The 24,749-nt window shown below is 45.9% G+C and overlaps 1 protein-coding gene across 1 annotated transcript; it reads left to right on the top strand.

Moving 5' to 3' along the window:
• The first annotated feature begins 27 nt into the window (after positions 1-27).
• Positions 28-22,740, top strand: DESI1 (desumoylating isopeptidase 1). Its single transcript, XM_058568263.1, has 6 exons — positions 28-298; positions 12,103-12,124; positions 13,282-13,351; positions 15,681-15,790; positions 16,981-17,103; positions 20,161-22,740. Exons 1-6 carry the CDS (start codon positions 211-213, stop codon positions 20,252-20,254), a joined length of 507 nt encoding a protein of 168 aa, XP_058424246.1. The 5' UTR covers positions 28-210; the 3' UTR covers positions 20,255-22,740.
• The last annotated feature ends 2,009 nt before the right edge of the window (positions 22,741-24,749 follow it).

A 24,749-nucleotide genomic window follows, 5' to 3' on the forward strand; every position in this document is an offset into this window, starting at 1 on the left:
CCGTCCCGGCTCTGTCACCTCACACTAGTCGTTGCTGGTGGCGGGTGCGGTGGCGCGAGCAGCGCTGGGCGGCCTCTCCCCCGCCCCTCAGGCCGGGCCGGGGCTCGGTCCCCCCGCTCCCTCCGCTCCCCACCCCCGTCGGGTACGGGAAGGTCCAAGCCGGTGCCGGGTGCCAGAGGGACTTCGTGGCCGCCGCCGCCACGGGTTCCGATGGAGCCGCCGAATCTCTATCCGGTGAAGCTCTACGTGTACGACCTGTCCAAGGGCCTGGCCCGGCGGCTCAGCCCCATCATGCTGGGTGAGGGGGCTGGAGGCGGGCGGGAAGGAGGGCCCGAGCCGGGCGAGAGGGTGCCGGGATGGCCGGCCGAGGTGGGGAGGCCTGGGCCACGGCTCGGGGGAGACCCGGGGCCCCGGGAATGGAGAAAAGCCCGAGTGGAGAAGGAGGGTTCTGAGGTTTGGCCCCTAAGCCCCACTTTCCTGTCTTCGCGTTTGAATCTAGGAAGAAGGGATGGAGGAGTCACGCCCTCCCCTAGCCGGGGGCTCCGGCAGAGCCTGAGCCCTTCAGAGCTCCTTCGGCTGGGGGTGGGGTAAGCCGGCAGGTTCCCTGCCTCGCTCGGGGAGGTCCCTACACTCCTCCTGCCCGCGGTGTAGGGGAGGTGAGGATGCCTGCCGCGCGGTGTCTCTTAGTGAAAGGGACACTGCGGAGGAGATTCTCCGGTGGCTCTCGGAGAGCCTTCCCTCCGTGCCAAAAGGAAACTCTTTCTGCTTTCTCTGGGGTAGGTAGGAAGAGAAAGGTAGAGCTGCACAGGGGCCCAGCCATTGTCCCCAGACAGAGGAGAAGTCAGGTCTGCTGGAGCCCGAACTCCAGAATTCAAGTTCGGCCTGACACTGCGGTCTTCTCGACAGTTTCTAAGTTAATTGCTTTTGCCCAGATGCTAAGAAAGCAAATCTAGGGGAGGATTGGATGCTGTTGTGTCGGTAAGAATTACTAAAGGAAGCATTTCGGTTGTGCTCCATTAAACTACTTAACTGCCAGGAGAGAAAAATCAGCCCCAGTTCAGTGTAAATCAAAGTTTGTCATAACCCAACTACCAAAATGTCTTGTGTAACGTAGAAATTGTCAGGTTTGTGATTCAGGTGATATTGGGCTGGAAAGGATTACAGAAATTGAAAATTGAACGACTTGGGCAACATCCATTTGAATGGCTAGTTTTTCCTGGTTTAGAGAATGAAGATATTAGAGAACGTTTTAGTTTAATTCAGTGAGACAAGAGGGCAGAGGTCAAGTAGGCAAGGCTACTTTTGACTATCTTTTCAATGTACTTGAGTTTCTAATGTATCATAGTGAGTTGAACTTAATCTCTTAACCCTGGGCCAATGAGTGGTCCCTATATTTGGCTTCACAACAGAAGCACATAGGGTGCTTGTTAAAAATACAGATGCCGTCATTTCCAACAAATATTGTTAAATGGAAATAGAAAAAAAAGTTAGAACAGTTCTTTAAATATGCAAGTGTGTCTTTAAAGCAAAGAATATATACATGGTTGCTTAGACAGTTGATTATCTGGAAGAATACATAAGAATTGGTAACAGTGGTAGCTTATGGAAAGGGAAACTTGATGCAGGGGGACAGGAGTGGAAGGGAGACTTTGCTGTACAGAAACTTTTTTGTACCTTTTGAATTGTGTACTACATACATGTATTATCTATTCAGAATAAGCCAAGTTTTAAATATATGTATTCTAGAGCCTCATTACACAAGTACTAGATAGGAATCTTCTGGAGTTTCGATCCAAAAATCTGTATTTTTAATAAGCTCCTCAGATAATTCTTATGTAGCCAGTCCATTATTGGATAGAAGTTTGAGCCTAGACACCAGTTGTTAAAATGAGTAAGGCAGGCCGGCCCCGTGGCTTGGCGGTTAAGTGCGCACGCTCTGCTGCTGGTGGCCCGGGTTCAGATCCCGGGCGCGCACAGACACGCCGCTTCTCTGGCCATGCTGAGGCCGCGTCCCACATACAGCAACTGGAAGGATGTGCAGCTATGACGTACAACTATCTACTGGGGCTTTGGGGGGAAAAAATAAATAAATAAAATTATTAAAAAAAAAAATGAGTAAGGCAAATCTGAAAGCAAAACTTACAAAGTCATTGTTCAGAGAAGATGCTAGTCATTAATAGATTACCTGACTCAAGTTCTAACTAAACTTTTGGAATGGAGCCATTTGGTTAGTTTGATTGTAGAGAAGCGTTACTTAGATATTTCCTAGATCCATAAATGAAAGCCACCCCCTTTACACTGGGTATTTTTGATCTGTTATCTAATAGTTATTGATTTTAGCTGAAAGGGGCCTTAGGGATCATTGCTTCATGATTCATTCAGTAGATATTTATTGAGTGCCTACTATGTGCTAGTCCATGTGTTAAGCTTAACTGAGGATGTTATAATGGACAAAGATGTTCTCTCCCATCATGGAGCTATTTAGTGGGGAAGACATTAAAAATAAATAAGCAGGGGAGCCGGCCTGGTGGCATAGTGGTTAAGTTCACGCACTCCGCTTCAGTGGCCTGGGTTCGCAGGTTCGGATTCCGGGTGTGGCCCTACACAGCGCTCATCAAGCCATGCTGAGGTGGCGTCCCACATACAAAATAGAGGAAGATTGGCACAGATGTTAGCTCAGGGACAACTTTCCTCAAGCAAAAAGAGGAAGATTGGTAACAGATGTTAGCTCAGGGCCAATCTTCCTCACCAAAAAATAAAAAAATAAATAAGCAAATAAAATAATTACAAATTCTGATAAGTGCTGGGCTGTGCAGGATGCAAACTGGGTGTCAAGATAGAAAATAACAAGAGAGACCTCCTTTAAATAAGAGAATCAGGAGTAGGGACTTTTAGGTTGGGATTTTAAGGATGAGGAAGAAGTAGCCACAAGGAGGGGTGAGGGAGTTATAGTGTTCCAGGCAGAAGGGGGATCAACTTGCCAAGGCCCTGAGGCAGCAGGAAAGAAGGCCTTTGTGGAGTATAGTGGGTGAGGGGAAAGTGCCGTAACTGAAGGTGGTGTGCTGGCCTGCCCGCACTTCCTTTAATAGATGTGAAATCCTGGAAGACCTCAGCCGAAAATGGGAACTTCACCAATTTGGCACATCTGATCGCAGTGGTATTTCTGAGAACCTCACCTTGCCTGCAACTCGCTCTTCTCTCTCTCTCTTTCCCATATTGCTTTTATGCCTTTTGCAAAAGTAATGAAGAAAGGGTTTTCAAAGCTAATGGTTATTACTCTCTAGAGTTGAAAATTTATGGAAAATGGAAAATGGGTATTGCTTCACTGGTTCATCCCCTCCAGGCATCACTAACCTTAAAGTTGGGTATGTCCCAGTTCTGTTAGTAGCCATATATTGATTTCCCATTGCTAAATATATTTGAACCTTTAAAAAATCAATTTGTTTCCTCATTTTTGCAATGACTTCTAGAAGCATATTAATAGCTGGCATTTGAGAGCTTACCATGTGCCAGACCCTCTTTTTCTAAGGACTTTGCATGTGTTATAATCCTCACTACAATTTTGTGAGAAAGGTCCTGTTATTACTTCCATTTTTCATTTGAAGAACCTTAGACATAGGCATTAAGAAATTTGCCCCAGGTCACACAGCTGAGAAGTGGCAGAGCTGGGTTATGAACACAGGCAGTCTGACTTCCAGAGCTCCTGTTCTCAGTCATTTTGCTCTACCACCTCTACTGTGTAATATGTTCCCTTATAATTGGTGTAAAATAGGTACCTTGTTCAAGTTTGTAAAGGTATCTTTAGCCAAGTGTTTCAATTTGGATGAGAAAAAAATCTGGGTTCAATGTGTATGTGCCATTCATATTCATAGATTTATGATCATCCCTCTCAGCCTTCATTTTCCCAAACTAAATTAGTGTGACCTGATCAGCAGTACCTCTTATTCTGATTGACAGTTTCTCGTTATAAGACCCCATCTAGCTCAATTACCGTCATGATTGGACTAGATAATGCCCAATGTAATTCCCTTCTCCCCTGAAACAATGTAGACTCCACAGTTTTACCCTGTCCAGTTTTCAGTCTTTAGAATTGCTTCCCATGAAGGTATTCCTGTTCCACAGTCCTTCACTGTGGAATTATCTTTAGCGTTCTAATCGAGCAGACAGCCTGATTGCACCTTTTTTTTCATAGTCACTATTTGCCTAAGATAATTAGCTATTATAAATGTCCTTCAGTTTCGCCTCTTAATAATTTTGGCTGCTCTTCAATTTTTTTGACCTCTTTCTGTGTTAAAGTACATAGAGAGAAATGCAGAGGTTTGTTTGTTTACTTGTGGTAAGAGGTACTAGATATTTGTTGATTATTTTTTGATCTGAAGTTTTGTATGCATCCACGTATCCTGAGATCACATTTATTTTTCTTTACAAGCCTATCTCAAAATTGTTCTTAAGTTTAAAGACTTAGGCATATAGAACATATATATTTCTTGGCAGAAGGCAATCTAATGAATATTTGAGATTTTACTCAGTTCCTTGCTTAATTCTGTAGTAGAAATAGTAATGACATAAAAGACATGAACTCTGTCCTCCAGGATTTTATTTAACTAAAAATAATGTACGTACACATGCAACATGAGATAACAACACAAAAGAAATTATGATTAGATGTCAAAATGAGTGGTGAAGCAATTATTTTAGGCCTTTAAAGAAGGGAGAGGCCGTGGTGGGCTGGATGTGTCAGAAAGACTTCAGCAGGAACCTTGAACCGTGTCCCCAGTGGCCAGTCAGAGCTGGTACTCAGTAAATATTGATTATAGGAATGATTGAGACTTGAATTCAAGCTTGAAGATTAAGTAGAATTTATTTGAATCTGAGGAGTTTTTTTTGTTTTGTTTTAATGCCATCTATTGTGCTTTGTTTTAGATTTTTATTGTTTATTGTGTGAACTGTTTTATATCCATCTAATGAATTAGTTTAGTAATCATGCAGTTCCTTTATGGCAAAATGAAAACTAATGTGGCGTAAAAGGCCCTTCCTGCTCCTGCTCCTGCTTTTCTCTCCACCCTTACCTGTCTCCACATACTGAACACACTCAACATGAGCCTTTCTCAGCCAGGTTCCACAAGAGAATTAAGCCCTAGGTAGTTGAGTGACTATTTTCTCAGTTCTCCCAATAGATACCTTGGGGCATTAGGGCTTAATTTTCTTACAGAACCCCAGTGGAGAAGGGCTGCTGTACGCCCTAATAGGACTGAACCGTTCAGTTCTTTTTTACGTCTAGGCTTTTCAAAGGCTGTGTCCTCTGCCAGGGATGCTTTCTTTTTGGCCTGGCTAACTTCTGCTCATCCTTGAAGTCTCAAATAAAATGTCACTTCCTCCAGGAAACTTTCCCTGACTCCCTAACCCCACATCTTGGTCATGTGTCCCTATTATGTACTGATAACATCCTGCACTCTCCTTTAATAGCATCCATCATTCTATATAATTGCTTGTTGTCTCATCTATGTCCACACACCCCTTGCAAATGGACTGGAAGCTCCATCGGGGTCAAGAACTCTCATTTGTATCCCGAGTCTAGCACAGTGCTTGGTGTTCAGTAAATACAAGCTGGGTGAATGGAGCATTGCTACAAGGCCTGACTAATAAACACAAGCAATGATTAAGAGAACCTCAGAGAACCCTCTGAGGACTGAGGAAAAGAACTTACAAGTTAGTTATTTTTATGCTGGGAAAGAATCCTGTACTGGCTCCAAGGAATCCTAGTACTAGAGTTTTTTGAGGATTAAAATACCCCCTCAGTTTTTAACAAGGTATTGCATTTTGAATTTTGTGATAACCTTCCTCTGCCTAAAGGAGGGCCAGGCCCCCCACCCATAGACGTTTTTTATGATATTGGCACAGAGGTCCACCTATGTCGTACAAATGTTTCCTTTTACCTTTTCCCACCTAGATTCAATATTTATCCAGTAGTCCCAGTTAACTCCTTCACGTTGCTGGTAATCTGGCAAGTGACCAAGCCAACCAGCTGATTAAAACACTGCCAGTTAACAACACTTTGGGGCCGGCCCCGTGGCTTAGCGGTTAAGTGCATGCGCTCCGCTACTGGCGGCCTGGGTTCGGATCCTGGGTGCGCACCAACGCACTGCTTCTCCGGCCATGCTGAGGCCGCGTCCCACATACAGCAACTAGAAGGATGTGCAGCTATGACACAACTATCTACTGGGGCTTTGGGGGAAAAATAAATAAATAAATAATTAAAAAAAAAAGAACAACACTTTGTTACTGCGAGGAGGAATCTGTGAGGTGAGCTGGGGATACATTTGACTTATACCAGTGAGGAGCTCCCTGCACAGAAGCCCCTGCTCCTAGAGCCCCATCACCATCATCCACTTTATGCTTACTAATAGACATTGATTTAGCACCAGCAGTATACCAGGTGCTGATCTTGAGCACATCCTACAACCAGCACGTATGTAATATGCACAAGCTCCATCCATCTTAATTGATGAGGAGGTAGGTGGAGGGTTTTTTCCTTGGCTTTTATATACTCACTGTACTCATAAAAGCAGTGGAAAGCTGACTAATGTGGACCTCACTCTGCGTTATTATTCATGATGAAAAACAGAGCTGATATCCATGTCTTCCATTTGTTTTCATGTGCATACTTCCTAGGCCTCAAAATCAATGCACTGGATGTGCCAACAAGCTTGGAGACTTGCAGCCCTCTGACCCACCCGCTCTCCAGCTTGCTGAGGAAATCCTAGTGGGAAAATAATCTGCTTCTATAGTGTGCTAATATCCCCTGAGCCTAATTCATTGTCCCAAAATGGCCTTGTGCCCTAATTCAATCGCAAACCACCCCCTCCTATTCACCAGTCGGGTCAAAAAATTTAAAAATTTAATTCAGTCCCACTTTCCAATGCCTGTCACCCTGAGTAGGAGGCCATGGCCTTCGTTCTTTTCCTCCGAGAGCAAGCTGCTGAGCAGACACCCTTACGTTTCTGCCTGAGCTGCTCCAACAAGTACATCATCCTAGTTTGCTTTTTGTTGTTTTTATGCTGAGCAAACCATGCATCTTTATTTGTAAAATGATGTTAATATTTGCCCTACTCTGCCACTTAAAGATGTGGCGAGAATAAGGAAAACTATGAAGCACTTTAAATTAAGAAAGTATGTAAATCCACTCAGTCCATTTTAAATGTTATTGGCTCCAAGTGTTTGGCAGATGGATAAATAAATAAAAGAATGAATAAATAAGAGGATCTTTTTTCTATAGTCCCTATCACCGTTCTAGGGATGGATGAGATCTTAAGTATACCTTGATATAGTTGAATAAGGAGGAAGTGCAATGTCCAGCTTATAGACAAATTTAGTGATCAATACAGAGATCACTAGGACAATAAAGTAGGGTTTGTATCCTGCAACTTTTGAATTCTTTTTCAGGTATACAATAACAGACAGAATGATCTCTGAGGCCCCTCTCCCAAAACCCATTATTTTAGTAGGGCTGGGTTTGAACTGATGCATCTGTCCAGCTCTCCTCCTGGGTCGTTGAGCGTGGGCATCTGAGAGGGTGGTAGCAGACTTGGTGTGCAATATGCTGGGGTTGCAAAGTTATTTGAATAACAGGTCAGGGCAGCCAAGATCGGAGTTAAGAACTTTGGCCTCAGTAGCACTGTGTGTCGACCCACAGAGCCAATGAAACAGAAGAGCTCATCTCAACAGATGTGCATGTAGCATCTGTGTTCCAGGTACTTTGCTAGGTGCTTGAGTTAAAAAGATGCATAAGAAACTGCTCTTGTCTTTGAGACAATTGAAATCTAATGGAGGAGAAAGACACATAAATCGATAGTTTCGATACCACGGTACTGTGAGAGCAGCCATAAAACTTTCAAGTTGTAAAGCCTAAAAGAAATGAGTCTTTTTTGGGTGTGTGTTATGTGCCAGGCACTGTGCTTGGCATATTTCATGTGTCATCTTTTTTCATCTTGAAAATGTTATGAGGTAGACACTATTATTGTGCTTTTTTTTTAAACAGAATAAGAAACGAAGGTTTAAACAGCGCTGTCCAGTAGAACTTCCTGTGATGATGGAAGTGTTCTAGATCTGTACTGTCCCATCAGAAATCACTAGCCACGTGTGGCTCTTGAGGACTTGAAATGTGGTAGTGCAACGGAGGAACTGAATTTGTAATTTTAATTCTAATAGCTACATGTGATTGGTGGCTACCGTATGGGACTTCTACAAGGCTCTATATGATCTGGTCCTCCATTACTTCTGATCATCTCCTACTTTTCTCCTCTTCACTCACCCACTCTAGCCACACTGGCCTCCTTAAAATTCCTCACATATACCTGGCATCTACCGCCTCTGCATGGCTCCCTCCCTTGCCTCCTTCAGGTCTTTGCTCAAATGTCACCTTCTCAAAGAGGCCCACCCTGGCCATCCCTGAAACTCCCAATCTCCCTTACCCTGCTCTTATTTTTTCTTTATCACTCATTATTGGTAACATATTATGATTTATTATGTTTTTTATTATTACTTATTGACTGTCCCCTCCCCCCACCCTGTAAGTGCCATGAAGGGAGACTTTTTTGGTCTCCTTTGCTTACTGATGTATCCCTAGTGCTAAGAATAGTGCCTGAAATATAGTAGTCACTCCATAAACATTAGTTCACTGGTTGAACTGGTAGGATTCAGACCTGGCCTGTCCACACTAGAACCTGTATTCTTCACCACACTATACTTCCTCTCTTGTGAGTATAGTGTTCCTCCCAAAGTGGATGAGAGAAGGAGCAGGCAAGAGAAAGCAGTATCCCTAATCTGTCCAGTTTCACTGCATCACTGCATGGCTTCAAAGAAATAAACTACAGGGCCGGCCCCGTGGCTTAGTGGTTAAGTGTGCGTGCTCCGCTGCTGGCGGCCGGAGTTCGGATCCCGGGCGCGCACCGACGCACTGCTTCTCCGGCCATGCTGAGGCCGCGTCCCACATACAGCAACTAGAAGGATGTGCAGCTATGACATACAACTATCTACTGGGGCTTTGGGGGGAAAATAAATAAATAAATAAAATCTTTAAAAAAAAAAAGAAATAAACTACAAATTGCTGCCATTTAGACAACAAGCTGCTTTATAAATGGCAGTGTAGAAGAACACATCAGGTCTATGTAAAATGCAGCATTAGTTTCTCCATTTTACACATAGTAAACAAGAAGAGGAGGCTTCATGTGGTCTTCTAGAGTCAGCCAGAAGAGATGAGAATCCAACCCAGTTTATCTTATAGCCCAGTAAGCCCAGCATTTGAAGATGCTTGTCCTCAATGGGTTACCACTCCCCTTTGGCATCCAGTCTGTTTCTGATCCACCTCTGTGGAATTTCAGCTCAGTTTGAATAGGGGCAGAGCTTGTCCCAGTCTCTAGGGGGCTACCACAGAAACCCCAGGCCAGAATCCCTCTGTCCATTTGTGGTCTTGTGGGCCGGAGCAGCAGATCTCTTAGAGAAAACCATACTGGTCTCTGGAACTGGAAGAGAGGCAGAAGAACTCTACTACATTTCATTTCCCTGTGTTATTTCATTTAGCCTCGTAACACTAACAGCAAAGAATGAAATGTTTATGTGTAAAAGAGATACAGCATTTCATATTAATTTGCTGGGTACTAGAATCTGTTCTCAGATCTTACTCACCAAGCCTGAAGTAGAATTTCTTTTATCTTTTGGAGGTCTTTACCCTTTTCCCCAAGAAGGCCATTATACCTAATACGGTCGCCATTTATCAAAGTTGTGTGCACCACACACTGTGATGCTTTATATACATTATCACTACTGGTCACAACAACTCTATATTGAAGAAACTGAACCTCAGAGAGGTTGAGTAACCTTCCTAAGATCCACCACTAGCAAGGGGAAAAGCTAGGATCTGAACCTATGTTTTATTCTTTTTGGGGTTTTTTTCTGAGGAAGATTGGCCCTGAGCTAACATCTGTTGCCAATCTTCCTCTTTTTGCTTGAGGAAAATTGTCCCTGAGCTGACATCTGTGCCAATCTTCCTCTATTTTGTATGTGGGACGTTGCCACAGCATGGCTTGATGAGCAGTGTGTAGGTCCTCACCCGGGATTCGAACCTGCAAACCCCAGGCCGCCGAAGCAGAGTGCGTGAACTTAACCACTACACCACCAGGCTGGGCCCCTATGTTGTATTCTTATCTGCCTCTGATAATGCTATGCTAAGCCCTCCGTAGATTGTCATGGAGGGGCCGTAGTTTCTTTTGTCTGTTCCAAAGAAGAAAATTAGGTTAATGTTATCTCATTTTAAAAGTTTTCTTAAAGGGGCAAGATATTTATTCCATTTATCTATAGGAAAATAGAATAGAAAGGAAATAGTGTAACTTACACAAAGGGAGAAGCACAAGCCTACTCGTCTTTCTCCACACAGTGATTAGAGTTTCATCCTTTAGAAAGTCACAGGGCAAACGTTGAAAGTAACATTTAGGGGGGCCACCCCGTGGCGTAGTGGTTAAGTGCACACTGCTCCACTGCTGGCAGCCCAGGTTCGGATCCTGGGCATGCACTGACGCACCACTTGTCAGGCCATGCTGTGGCAGCGTCCCATATAAAGTGGAGGAAGATGGGCACAGATGTTAGCTCAGGGCCAGTCTTCCTCAGCAAAAAAAAGAGGAAAGATTGGCATGGATGTTAGCTCAGGGCTGATCTTCCTCACAAAAAAAAAAAAAGAAAGTAACATTTAGCAGTCAGTAAATAGTTAACATGAGGGCCAACCCATGGCTTAGCGGTTAAGTGCGCACGCTCTGCTGCTGGCTGCCCGGGTTCGGATCCCGGGCGCGCACCGACGCACTGCTTCTCCGGCCATGCTGAGGCCACGTCCCACGTACAGCAACTAGAAGGATATGCAGGTATGACATACAACTATCTACTGGGGCTTTGGGGGAAAAATTAATTAATTAATTTTAAAAAAATTATTAAAAAAAATAGTTAATGTGAAATTACAACCAAAAGGTGAGTGATGTTTGATAATGTCCTCACGTCTCACACTGACCTTCCTCTTCATCCTTAGTGCTGTTAGTATCTCCCATGGACTATTGCAAAGACCTCCTCACTCTAGTCTGCTCTCTCTGCTTTCTTCCCTCCAAATCATCTTCTATACCTGTAGTTATCTTTTAGAAGATATAGTTGTCTTTTAAAAACGTGGATCTGATCAAGGCACTCTACTGCCTAACAATGCCCCCACAGTGTAGCACAGCCTTCAGTCCAGGCTTACCCTCCTTTGCTGGTGCCCTTGCTGCCCACTTTGCCTGTTATCACCATCACTGCACCCTTTGCTCTACTGTGCAAGACCTTAGTCTTTTTCACAACTCTCTATTTGCGCATACTGTTCCCTGTGACAGAAACATCCATCTCTGCCCTTACTTGTTCACTGGTTGAATTGCAGCTTCTGAAGGTAGTTCTTTATCTTTATTATATATAGCACCTTATTTTTACCACTATTGTAGAGCCTATCAACATTGTATTTTAGTCATTTATGTGTGTGTCTGTCTTTCAATTTGATTTTGGGCTCCTTAAAGGCAGCCCAGTGATCTGTTCATATTTGCATTTCCATACCTGAAATTTTTTCTGACATATAGTTATAGAATACATATGCATTGACTATTCAAATGGATGGCATTTACAAAGTTTTGCTCTATCATTTTCTGAAGGATCTCACCTCACATGTGCTCAATGAAGAAGTGGATAATAGCTTTTCTATACTATTGTTTTACTGTAGTCTCTATAGGTGATACAGAGAATTTAAAAAAGCAAAGTTAAATTGACCCCAAAGGGGAAAGAAAAGCAGCTATAAAATTGGGGCACATCTATACCAGTGTTTTTATCTTGTGTTCTGATGAAATAGTCGGGTCACTTTTCAACTTACTCAACACAACATACCCGTGTCATGACCTAAGGACCTTATTGGAGGAGAACTGCATTCCTAGAAAGTCCCCCAGAAGGTTTATAATGGGTTACTCTGGGTATGAGTGATGTTCAGAATTTATTCAGGCTGTGAGGCTGTCTAGTCCCAAGTGGCTAAATCTCTTCTTTTCTCCACAGGGAAACAACTGGAAGGCATCTGGTAAGTTGAGTGGGACTCCTTACATTGACTGGTTTATGAAACAAGGCAGGACCTGTGCATTTCAGGTTCCAGTCTGTGGCTCCTAGCTTGACACCTAGCTCTCTGTGCCATAAATCTTCAAGTTCTAAAGCAGTAGTTCTCAGCCAGGGGGTATATTGCCTCCCTCCCCCAGATATTTGGCAGTCTGGAGACATTTTTGGTAGGTGGGTGGAGGCTGGGGATGCTGCTGTAAACATCCTACAATGCATAGGACAGCCCTCCACGACAAAGAATTATCCAGCCAAAAGTGTCAGTGGTGGGGTTGAGAAACCCTCCCCTAAAGAAAGGCAGAATGATGTCATGCCCCTCCCCGACCAAGCTTTCTGACTACAAGAAGTCTCGAGGGCCCCACCTGTCTGTGTTTAAACACATGTACTTTGGTCTCTCAGTACTGGACCCATCCCTGTCAGACAACAAGATGGTGGCTGAGCTCTCAGTTCCATTTATGAAGAAACCATAGGTCAGTAGGTGTTCCATCTGGACTCCTAGAGCCTGCTGACATTTGGGGTGACCACAATGACCTTTTGCTTTGTTTGACTTGGACCAAGTAATATGAGCACCCTCACCTGAAATAGGTTTAACATCATCTGGTCTTTCCCTCAGCATGGTCCAGGTTATCTGCTCCTGTTAGCTTAAAAAGCCTGGGTTGGCCTGCAGAGCTTTGTTTTAGTAATTAATTTGTCAATATCAAGGTGAATCTCCAGGGACTCCTCTCTGTTCACATAATCTACAGCAGTGGTTCTCAACTGGGGACAGTTCTGCCCCCAGGAGACATTTGGTAATATCTGGAGACATGTTTGGTTGTCACAGCTGAGGGGGGGAATGCTACTGGCATCTATCCTAGTGGGGAGAGGCCAGGATGCTGCTAAGCATCCTAGAATGCACAGAATAGTCCCTCACAACCTAGAATTATCCAGCCCCAAATGTCAATAGTGCCAAAGTTGGGAAACCTTGATGTGTAGTATTTATCTTACCTTTGTTTGGTTAGTTTTATAAGGCTATTGGCCTTATAAGTCATGTCCTTGGGCAGAAATTATTCTCGTTGCAGTGTGGTGTTTGTTTTTTCTCACACCAGTTTTAAGTTTTCTGGCTTATTCTATCTCTTCTCTGCGTTGCAGGCACACTTCCATAGTTGTGCACAAGGATGAGTTCTTCTTCGGTAGTGGCGGTATCTCCAGCTGTCCGCCGGTAAGTGTCTTCCCCAACACCCTGTCCTGCAGTCTCAGGTTCCTGGGGGTTCCAACAGACCAGGAACTTTGCTACTGCTGTATATACATTCTGGCTTCTAGCCCAGTGTATATAGGCCTGTGGCATAGTTCCTCATAACTATCTTAAGACTCAGCTCAAGAAAAACATTCCCAGACCCTCCAGCCAATTGTTCTCCTCTCTGCTCCCACGGCACTTGTGGCTCCCTCTGTGTCATACTGAGCATATTATGGTGAAATGAACTATTTCTGAGTCTCCACAGAGAGCTCTTTGTAAGCTCCTTGTGAGCTGAGACCGTGTCTCACTCCTCTGTGCCCATCACCAGCTCAGTGCCTGGCTCATAGTATGAACTCAGCCGATGTCAAGCCGAATGATGAGGGCTCTGAGAGGTAAAGTGAGTTGCCCAAAGTTACACAGCCAGTAAGTGGCACAGTGCTAAAACTCAGGTCTCTCTGACTCTAAAGCCCATGCTCTTTTCCAAAAAATTTCTGTCTGAGCTCTCTAAGGGGTGTCACAGGAGGTGCTCAAGCAAAGACCAAGCAGCCACTCATTTTGATACTCATAAATGGGAAGTCATTCTTGATTTCTTCCCCTCTCTCACTGGCACCCCACCTCCTATAACAAATCCTTCATGAAGCTCAGTCAGTTCTACCTTGTAAGTGTGTCTTAAATTAATCTATCTCTCTTCATCTCTTCCCATTTCTCCAGAGCTTTCACCTTAATTAATCAGGCCACCTTCATGTTTAGCTTGGACCACAGCAGTGCATCTACTCTTCCTCCTTGGTCAGTTCTCCACACAGGAGGCAAAGTCATCTTTTCAAAATGAAAATCTGACCGTGGCATTCTCCTGCTTAAGCCAGAACTCTCCCCATTGCTCTTGGAATAAAAACCAGGAAGCTTAGCATGGCTTCCAAGGCCCTCTCTGATCTGGTCTCAGTCTCCCTCTCTGGATGGCCTCTTTTTAGCTTATGCCCTCCCCCATCCCCTCTCTCTTTTCATCCCTTGAACACACCTTGGATATTTAAACCTGTCCTCTGACATTAGTCCACTTCCCTGAACTTTTACCTGGCTATGCCTCTCATCTTTCAGATTAGAGCTCAATGTCACTTTCTCAGGCAAGTCTTCCCTGACCCTTCAGACTGGGACGGTCCCCTGTCATATGTACTGACAGCATTCTGTACTTTTCCAGCAAGACTCTTATCATAGCTTTTAATTATACATCGGTTTTGGGGATTTTTTTGTCTGCCTTCCCCGCTAGACTATAAGCTCCCTGAGGGCAAGAATCTCATCTGTTTTGTCCCCGTCATAGCCCCAGTGCCTAGCATAAGGCCCAGCACATAGTAAGTTCTCAGCACATGTTTGTAATATGAGTGAATAATTGGGGGTCGAATAGTGACTTGTTAGTCTCTTGCAACACTGAGATAATTATTCTTTGACCACCATAATGATCCTTCTCACCATGCTTTCCCCAGTGCCTGGAACAAGGTCCAGCACACAGTAGCTGCTCCATGAATTAATGAGCTTTTCAGGGAGCTCTGCTTTGGAGTGCTCTCCTTTACTCCCCAACCCATTCCCAGCTCTGTCCTCCCTAGCAATCCTGTTGCTTCCCCCTTGGCTTGTTTCCTTCTGGGCCTCAGTCTCTCCTTCAGTCTGCTGTGGCAGTCTCTTAACCCATGGCTGAAGGTTTTCTCTAGGCCTTACAGGGGCCATTAACTCCCTTGCTTGGAGAACCCTATCACCCTTATTAGATTAGCCTCACAGATCAAAAAAGAACTCAGTGGAAATATTTGCCAGCCTGCCCGATTTCTCATAGTCCTTCACATTTTCCCACTGTTACAAGCAATGTCAAGTGTGTCACAAGAAAACCTGGCTGCATACATTATGAATACAGGTGTGGAAAGATGGCCTGTCAAGTGTGAGCCATTTCTAGTCCTGTTCTGCCCTTGTGATCATGTTGGGGACAAAGGGAGACTTCAGATTTGGGGATTTTATCTTTTTATCAGCTGGATGAGTGGACAGCATCAGGAGACTGACCTGCAAGAGACTCCGCTTCCCAGCGCCCCACTAGAAACAAGAAGCCTGACTTCTTAGCCACATTGCCAGCACGCAGCAATGGAAAGTCAGCAGGAAGCTCTAAGCCGTTGTAGCCTTGACACAAACAGGAAATAACACTCTTCATCTGCCCTGGGTGCTCTGAAAGTTAAAAATGAAGTTGTTGGAACAGAGCGTTTGTGGTCTTCCATGGGAAGCCACATTAAAAAATTCAATGGAGGTGGTGATTTAATGCCTTTCTTTGGGTTGGCTCTTTTAGGGAGGGACATTGCTTGGGCCCCCAGACTCTGTGGTTGATGTGGGGAGCACAGAAGTCACAGAAGAAATCTTTCTGGAGTACCTGTCCTCCCTGGGGGAGTCTCTGTTCCGGTGAGTGGAGACAGGGGTGGTGGTTAGTTGTGTCTGTCTCCCCCACTAGATAATCGGCCCTGAGGGCAGCCACCAAGTCATATCCCCCAGAGCACTCAGCACAAATTCTGGCGCAGTATTTGCTGAATGAATATGAAGAGAAGGCAGTTATCATGCCACAAGAAGAGCTCAGCATTGCTCCGGGGCCAATATTCCATCCCAGCATACCTTCTGCTGAAACTTTGAGGAAAGGAGGGGCTATTTATTCCTTCTGATTAAAATCAGCCACTGCTATTTCAGCAAATGCTACTCTCAACCCTTACTGGCCAAGTATTTTGTCCTGAAAATCAAAAACAGGGTTTGTAGAGGGGTTGAGACAAAATACAAACTTGAACAGATTTTCTCTTAAAGATGCTTTAGTTGATTTCAATAAGTGTTAAACTGTAACCCTAGAGCTTTGCTTTTGTGAATGGAAAGATTCCCCTAAAACCGTAGAGGAGCCATATACAGACGGTCCCTGACTTACGATGGTTCGACTTAGGATTTTTCGACTTTACAATAGTGTGAAAGTGACACACATTCAGTAGAAACCGTACTTCGAATTTTGAATTTGATTTTTTCCTGGTACCATACTCTCTCGTGATGCTGGGCAACAACAGTGAGAAACGGCTTCCAGTCAGCCCTGCAGTCACAAGGGTGAACAACCAATACACTGTCAACCATTCTGTACCCAGACAGCCATTCTGTTTTTCACTGTCAGTACAATATTCAATAAATTACATGAGATATTTAATACTTGATTATAAAATAGGCTTTGCGTTAGATGATTTTGCCCAACTATAAGCTAATGTAAGTGTTCTGAGCACATTCAAGGTAGACTTGGCTACCTTGAATGTGATGTTCGGTAGGTTAGGTGTATTAAATAGATTTAAACTTACATACAACATTTTCAACTTATGATGAGTTTATCTGGATGTAACCCCATTGTAAGTTAAAGAAGATCTGTATTTTTATTTCATCCTTTGCTTAAAAATCTGTTATTAATGGTCCAGAGTGGCAAATCAAGCAGTGATTTTGGAGTGTAAGAGAGAAGGGAAATCAGAGCCCTCACATTCAGCTGTACTCACCATTTCGTTACCTGGTTTGAGTTATTTCATATAGTTGCTTGCTGACTCTCTGTCTGTTCTCCAAACCTTTCTCACAACGTACAGAGGTGAGGCCTACAACCTCTTTGAACACAACTGTAACACCTTCAGCAACGAAGTGGCACAGTTCCTGACCGGGCGGAAGATTCCTTCCTACATCACTGACCTTCCCTCTGAAGTTCTCTCCACGTAAGTGGCCTCTGTCTCTGCCCCTGCCTTTGAGATCCCCGTTCCTAGTCAGTGTCACTCCTCTGGCCCACATCTGCCCTCCCCTGACCTCAGCAGAGTCCTCCCAAAACCTGTCACGATGGCAGCGTGTAACAGAGAAGGCCACCATCTCTGCACTCACTGATGCTCACCTGTGTTACCTTCACCTCCTTGGAGTTGGACCAACTCTACCCTGGCCTGAGTGCAACAGCAGAACTTAGAAACCCACTTGGCCCTGGCTTCAGTATTTGTACGGAATCCTGGCATTTGTCTTTCCCGTTGCACATGAAGCATGCCGCTCCCGGGAAGTCCCCACTTAGATAGCTAGATAGATAGGCAGAGAGTAGGTCAGAGAATTAGTAAGGTGGCTTGTTTTGTAACTGTTGTTTGTTAGTCTTTCTTCCCCTGCACCATGAGCTCTTTGACGCCCTCAAAGACAACTCCTATTTGCCCTTGTACCTTGTAACACACAGTCAGCCCTCAGTAGATGTTTTCTTCAAGAACACTCTGTAGCCCCTCCCTACCCTGATGTGGTCCAAGCCTTTTGGACCATCATCCAGGCTGTGAAAAGACACACACACACCCAAAGCCATCACACCCCTCCCTCTCTTTGCTGCTGATTGCCTTTAGGCAACCTCTGCCCACTGCAGGACTGTGTCCATTTGCTGGCTCTGACTCAGTTTCTCCTGAACTGGGGCCCTGTCCAACAGGGATCGTGGCAGGTTTAGCAGGCTCAGCAAGGTAAGCTGTTTTTCACACCTGGGTAGGAATCCCTCAGGAGAAACTTGCATAGGAAACAAGGCTGGTGAGGAGACCCCCGTCTCCCAGCCCTGGCCCTGCCTTCCTGTACCTTGGTGGGTGTGTTAAACCCCACAGCCTTACTGAAGGATCTAGGTTATGGGGCCCTGAGCAAACTTGAGTAGCTGGCATGTTCTTGCTGTTATTATTTGATAGGTGGAGTTCCTGGACTTGTCTAAATTAGGGTTAATATTTATTGGTTTCATCTGTTTGTGCTTTGGACTACTTCATTCCCTTTGAACTTGAGGACATTTTTGAAAAATGGCAGTATCCACTGAAGAAAAAGAAAGCCAGTGAGTGAGATGTGTTGTGGGCAACCTGATTTAAGGTTGCTGTAATCTACAAAGTCTCTAAGACTAAAGTAATTACAGTGTTTTTTTTTTTTTTTTGGTGAGGAAGATCGGCCCTGGGCTAACATCCTTTGCCAGTCTTCTTTTTGCTGAGGAAGATTAGCCCTGAGCCAACATCTGTGCCCATCCTTCTCTATTTTGTATGTGGGATGCCGCCACAGCCTGGCTTGATGAGTGGTGCATAGGTCTGTGCCCGGGATCTGAACCTGCAAACCCTGGGCCATCAAAGCGGAGCACACGAACTTAACCACTACGCCACCGGGCCGGCCCCTGCAGTGTTTTTCTGAGCTCAGCTACTCTGAGAGCAAACTGGGAGCCCTTTAGAAAGTGGCATTATGGGACCAGCCTGATGGCGTAGTGGTTAAGTTCGTGCCCTCCGCTCTGGTGGCCTGGGGTTCGCAGGTTCGAATCATGGGCATGGACCTATGCACCACTCATCAAGCCATGCTGTGGCGGCATCCCACATACAAAATAGAGGAAGATACCGGCCCGGTGGCATAGCGGTTAAGTGTGCGCGTTCTGCTTTGGCGGCCTGGGGTTCGCTGGTTCGGATCCTGGGTGGGGACCTACTCACCACTCATCAAGCCATGCTGAGGCGGCATCACACATCAAAAAACTAGAAGGACCTACAACTAGGATATACAACTATGTACTGGGGCTTTGGGGAGAAAAAAAAGAAAAAGAGGAAGATTGGCAACAGATGTTAGCTCAGGGCCAATCTTCCTCAAAAAAAAAAAAATAGAGGAAGATGGGCACAGATGTTAGCTCACCATAATGATCTTCCTCAGCAAAAACACGAAGGTGGCATAGTGGTTAAGTTCGCACGCTCTGCTTCGGCGTCCCAGGGTTTACAGGTTTGGATCCTGGGTGTGGACCGACATACCGCTTGTCAAGCCATGTTGTGGTGGTGTCTCATATAAAGTAGAGGAAGATGGGCACAGATGTTAGCCCAGGGCCAATCTTCCTCAGCAAAAAGAGGAGGATTGGCAGTGGATGTTAGCTCAGGGCTGATCTTCCTCACAAAAAAAAAAAAAAGAAGAAGAAGATTGGCAACAGATATTAGCTCAGGGCCAATCTTCCTCACCAAAAAAAGAAAAGAATAAAAGAAAGTGGCATTAACACCTTCTGACAACCTGCATTTGTCATTTTTCTTTTTTTTTAAATAATTTTTTTTTTTTTTGGTAATTTTATTTATTTATTTATTTTTTCCCCCAAAGCCCCAGTAGATAGTTGTACGTCATAGCTGCACATCCTTCTAGTTGCTGTATCTGGGACGTGGCCTCAGCATGGCCGGAGAAGCGGTGCGTTGGTGTGCGCCTGGGATCTGAACCCGGGCCGCCAGCAGCGGAGCACGTGCGCCCAACCGCCAAGCCATGGCGCCGGCCCTACATTTGTCATTTTTCTTGAATATTCCCTGTACTCCCTAGACTTCAGTCCTGGAGGGATCCAGTTGTGTGCCATCCTCACTCCTGACTATCTTTTTTGTATCCTTTTTCTTTTGCCCCAGCTTCCTCACTCAAACTTTACTTTTATCCTCTTGTACCATGAGAATTAAAGATACAAGTACAGCAAGTAGAGAAAGCTCTAGTTCCCTGTACATAGCCAGCCTGTTCAAACCACAGCTAACCAGGATCTAGAGGCAAAAGTGGTAAGGTGGTAGCATCTACTGAGGAAGGGACCCCAGGAGTAAAAATGCAGAGCAGACTATTTAGAGATCCCCTCTGTGAAAAATGATGTGTGAAGTAGGGGAGAAAGTGAACTGAGGTAATGGTGTCCTTCTGCCTGGTGTGGTGGTGCCGCTGCACCTGTGGGCAGAGCTGGGCACGCTGGCCGGCTGCGGCAGTCTGCGAGGGAGAGCCCACCCCAGCTCCCATGTCTGTTTTCTCCACAGGCCCTTCGGACAGGCCTTGCGGCCCCTCCTGGACTCCATCCAGATCCAGCCTCCCGGAGGGAGCACCGTGGGCCGACCCAACGGCCAGAGCTAACAGGACTGCATGGGACCGCCCTGCCTCACCGGGGCTTTTCCTTTTTAAACAAAACAAACCCTACCAGATTTCTATTTTATAATTTTACATCAGAGCTAACAACCAGGGGACGGCTTTTTAAATTTTCCAGGGAAGGAGATCATCAGGCTGCATGTAGGAAAATGCTGCTAAGAAACAGAACAAAATGCCATCCCTTCTAATAGCATTATACTAATTTATTAAGGCTGTCTTGTCTGTGAGTTCACTTTTGACGCTGTTTCCCAAGCGTCCTCCACACTGGAGAAAGGGAGGGTGTTTGTTTAAGCAGAAAGCAAGAGACACAGTTTGGGGAATCCCCAACCTAGACCCTCTTTCCAGAGAACACCCATGCCCTACCCAGGTTGCCACCATCTGTGGGACCCAGGTGAGTTTTACAACATCCTGACCCAGAAGCAGTTACTCTCTAGCGTTAAATGAACCAAAGGATTTGGTGCACGTGGGATCAGTTTCAGGATGACTAACCCAAACTAAGTGAACTCTTTAGTCACAACCTCTCTCACCTTCCTTCCACTACCCCAAGCAAGGCCATGGGGCCAGGGCTGGAGCAGCCAGGAGCCTCAGGATTGAGAGAGTGACAGCAGTGTCAGGCCAGAGAAAACAGGATAAAGCCATTCCTCCTTCCACCTAGACTGATTGCCGATCCTTTGACATCAATTTTGGAGAACCTGCGTGGCTGCCTACGGGCTGCTCTTCCTCAGCATAGCTGACCTGTCAAAATTAATGAAGGCCTGGCCGGAGCGGCAGAGACCCAGGCCTTTTGTCTGCAAGTAATAATATAGGTTATTTACAGTCACTATACCCACCCTACCCAGACCAATATGCAGTATTCGGCTAGGACCAAGGGGAAATGATTCCCTGCTCTGGGAAAATATCCCTGATATAGAAAGAATAATAATGCAGAATCAAGGTGGCAAAATAATTTAGAGTTGTTTCTGATAGGGATTTTTACAGTATCCTAAATGTGTTTTGAAGGCACACGTTGTTTCCGTTGTCATTCTGATTTTAAGGAAGCATGGTTGGGGGTGGGAGTGGGCATTTTCCTAATGAGCTGCTGCTAGGAGCTTATTGGCAGGGAACATTCTGGAAGCTTCTTATCTGGAGAGGCTTTCATAGTCCCTTTCTTCACATGAGCCTCCCTTAAATTAGTTTTTGAGGAAGTGAGTGTGGAGAAGGGACTCAGCTGCCAGGTACCTGAGTCCCAGCCCTGGCATCCTTAGGCCCCTTCTCCCAAGGCTCCCACCACTTCTCAGACTTGAATTAGGTTCTCTTTCCTGGGGTCCAGCCTGCAGCAGGTGCCTTTCCTCTCCACAAAGCTGCTGCTCATCTCTGGCCTCATCTCCTCCTGTCTCTGCGGTTAGCCATAGCAGTTGGCATCTTCAGGGTCTCAGCTAGAGGAGAAGATGTCACTCTGCCTTAGTGTTTGCCTGTGACCTGACCAGGGGCATGCCAATGATGACCAGCTGTGATGCCAAGTGACATTTTAGAACTTTTAAGGTTGGAGGCGAAACCAATGAGCAGTTTGATTCTTCTCAAGATCCACTGATTTGTCAGTGTGCATGGTAGAGCAGAAACCAGCAGGGACTCTTATTTAATTTGACCTACTGGCAGAATTGGGCCATGGAGAATGGGTTTCGGGCTGGGTTTCTCCAGGGACGGCAGCCCATTGGTTGAGGCCATCGCTCTGCTTCCTACCTGGGTTTCTCTCCTTTTCCAGCTTGCCTTGCTCAGCCCTCTCTCTCTTCCAGGCTCCTGCTCCAGACCTCTCCTCCCAGAGTTCTCAGCTCTTGCCAGAGGGTGCTGGGCATCACAAACTCCTTCTCTTCTCTCTCCTCCCCCGGATCCAGGCTCAACTGGTTTCACTCCTCCCAGCAGTCACCTCCAGACCCAGGGCTATACCTAGAAGTTAGCCTAAGGGCTCTCTTGAGAGATTTTGAGTTGCTTGGTTCATCAATAGCCCCCCTTTTCATGCCCAGCAGCCATTTATGCCAATGCCTGTGCCCAGGGTTTGTGGGGAGAGATGGAGGGTTCAGTAAGCAGTCTTCTCAGAGCTCTGCGGGAAGGCAAGCTCCCCCTCCTCCACCATCACTAACTGGGGGCTCAGGCTAGCACCTCCCAACCCCATCCTCACATTTCTCTGTCTATCCCAGAACCTCAGGAGCATGCTCATTGGGACCAGCTAGCTCCACATGGGCGTGAGCAGGTGAGCAGAGTGAGCAATGAGCCGTGTGTGTAATTGTATCGCACAGTGGACACATGTATAGAATTCCTCGGGTTAAAAGATCAGGGAAGGAGGAGGGATGAGACCATCAACCCTCCCAGAAATAAAGCTTGTACCTTTAAGATTCCTTTTTTCCCTTGAAGTCAAACCAATAACTGTCTAGAATGGAGGTGTTTGCTGGTTTTCTTTGGTGTTTTTTCTAATGCAATAAACTCATTTCTGCCTGCTGCATTTGTGTAGTGCTTGAAGATCTGGGTCTGCGTCCAACATGAAGCAACCCCGGACTTCTCAATCTTTCTCCCTCTGAGCTTAACTTTGCTGAGTCTGGATATGCCACCTTTGCTTGGTTGTAAGCCTTGTGGATAAGGAGTGATGATAGCAGGGAAGAATGTATGACTTTCACCATTGGTTTAGATGAGGAAAGGACCCAGAGAGAATACTATTTGCCCAAGGTCACCTCATGGCTGATGGTGGAGTAAGACTCAAAGCCTGGTCTGCAGGCTCCAACTTCTGAGATCTTCCCCTAAAGGACCTTGGCCATCAGAGGACGTCTGACCTCACCAAGAAGTGTTCAGTTCTGGTTCAGTTTGGCCATAGGCTGGGTCCATGGTCCCAGGGATCTCTCCCCACCTTGTTACCATGACCTCATTGAACAAGTGTGGGAGTGGGTGGACCGCTCTCTGAATGCCCTGGTACTACCAGAAACACCAGCTTGGCTGCAGGTGTCTACAGGTTCAGTCAGCCTTTGAGTGCCTTCCATGGGCCCAGCGTATGCTAGGTGCTTTCACACACAATGGATTTGAGATGTGGGTATTGGTCCCATTTTATAGATGGGGAAACAGGCGCAGAGAAACTAAGTTATCAAGGTGGCAAGTGGCTGAGCCCTTGAATCCAACCATGTTTTCGCCACCACACTGCTGAGACCCCATCGTTGAAGCATTTCTCTTTCCAGCTTGCTAGCTTAATAATAAAACAAGAGGTTCTGTCACACCAGAGGACACAGAGGGCAGGTGGCTTTGGCTGACATATTTGCCTCCTAGGAGCTGACATGTTCCGAGGCAGGAGTCCTAAGAGTGCTTGCTCTGGGGCCGACCCAGTGGCGTAGGGGTTAAGTGCGCGCACTCTGCTTCAGCAGCCCAGGGTTCGCAGGTTCAGATCCCGGGTGCGGACCTAGGCACTGCTTATCAAACTATGCTGTGGCGGCATCCCATGTAAAGTAGAGAAAGATGGGCACGGATGTTAGCCCAGGGCCAATCTTCCTCAGCAACAAAGAGGAAGATTGGCAACAGATGTTAGCTCAGAGCATGTCTTCCTCAAAAAAAAAAAAAAATGAGTGCTTGCTCTGAGATCACACAGCTTGTGCTTAAGTCCTAGCTTTGCCACTTGTGGGCCAGTCTGTCTCCTTATCTGTAAAACTGGGGACATGGTACCTCCCTTCCAAGGTGGCTTTGAAGAGAGTAAATGTTAAGTGCTTCACCCAGTGCCTGGCACAGATTATGTGCTCAGTGAATGTTAGGCCAAGAGGGCAGAATCTGTTCAATAGCCACTGACTGGGGACTCCTGCGAGCCAGCTCCATGCAGAGGCTCTGGCCAGTCCTCTCCGCTGAGGACAGTTCTCAAGACAATACTGCAGGTGTGCACCACCTGCTTCTGGGGGAAATGGCAGAAAACAGATGTTTTATCCTTGGACTTGGTGACTTAGGGCAAGTCAACCCGGGATAAGTTCATTTTCTGGGAGCCTACTATGTGGGAAGCAGCACTGGGTGCTGTGCTCGGGGGACAGTGGAGAGCAGGCCAACAGGCTCCTGTCTGGGCAGGGATTATATTCTGGGGAGGCCAGGGGACAAAAGGGTAGGCAAGTTCGGTCATCTCAGGTGGCGATGGTGCTAGGGAAGAAATGAAACCAGCTGGCAGCATCATGTGTGAGGAGGATGTGTGTTAGGATGTCAGGGAAGGCTTGTGTGATGAGGTGATGTTTAATCTGAGACCTGAATGACAGCACAGATCTGAGGGAAGAACATTCCAGGCAGAGGGAGCAGCAAGTGAAAAGAATGGTGGAGGGATTGAACGGAGGCCAGAGTGGCTGGAGTTCCAGAGCAAGGGGGTGGTGGAAGGGGTTGAGGCTGGAGAGGCTGGTGGGCCAGACGGTGCAGGACCTTGTAGGTCAAAGAATGAATGACATGATCGATTTGGTATGCTGAGAACAGACTGGAGGCGAGGGGGCAAGAGGGGTGGCAG

The sequence above is a fragment of the Diceros bicornis genome, chromosome 25 (genome assembly GCF_020826845.1).
Source record: "Diceros bicornis minor isolate mBicDic1 chromosome 25, mDicBic1.mat.cur, whole genome shotgun sequence".
Classification (NCBI taxonomy): Eukaryota; Metazoa; Chordata; class Mammalia; order Perissodactyla; family Rhinocerotidae; genus Diceros; species Diceros bicornis.

What these genes read in the sequence shown, in the direction of transcription:
- DESI1 (XM_058568263.1), top strand. Translation starts at nt 211, where the DNA reads ATGGAGCCGCCGAATCTCTATCCGGTGAAGCTCTACGTGTACGACCTG. An exon ending in GTATCTCCAGCTGTCCGCCG is followed by an intron (nt 13,352 to 15,680) that starts GTAAGTGTCTTC and finishes TGGCTCTTTTAG; the next exon opens with GGAGGGACATTGCTTGGGCC. An exon ending in CCCTCTGAAGTTCTCTCCAC is followed by an intron (nt 17,104 to 20,160) that starts GTAAGTGGCCTC and finishes TTTTCTCCACAG; the next exon opens with GCCCTTCGGACAGGCCTTGC.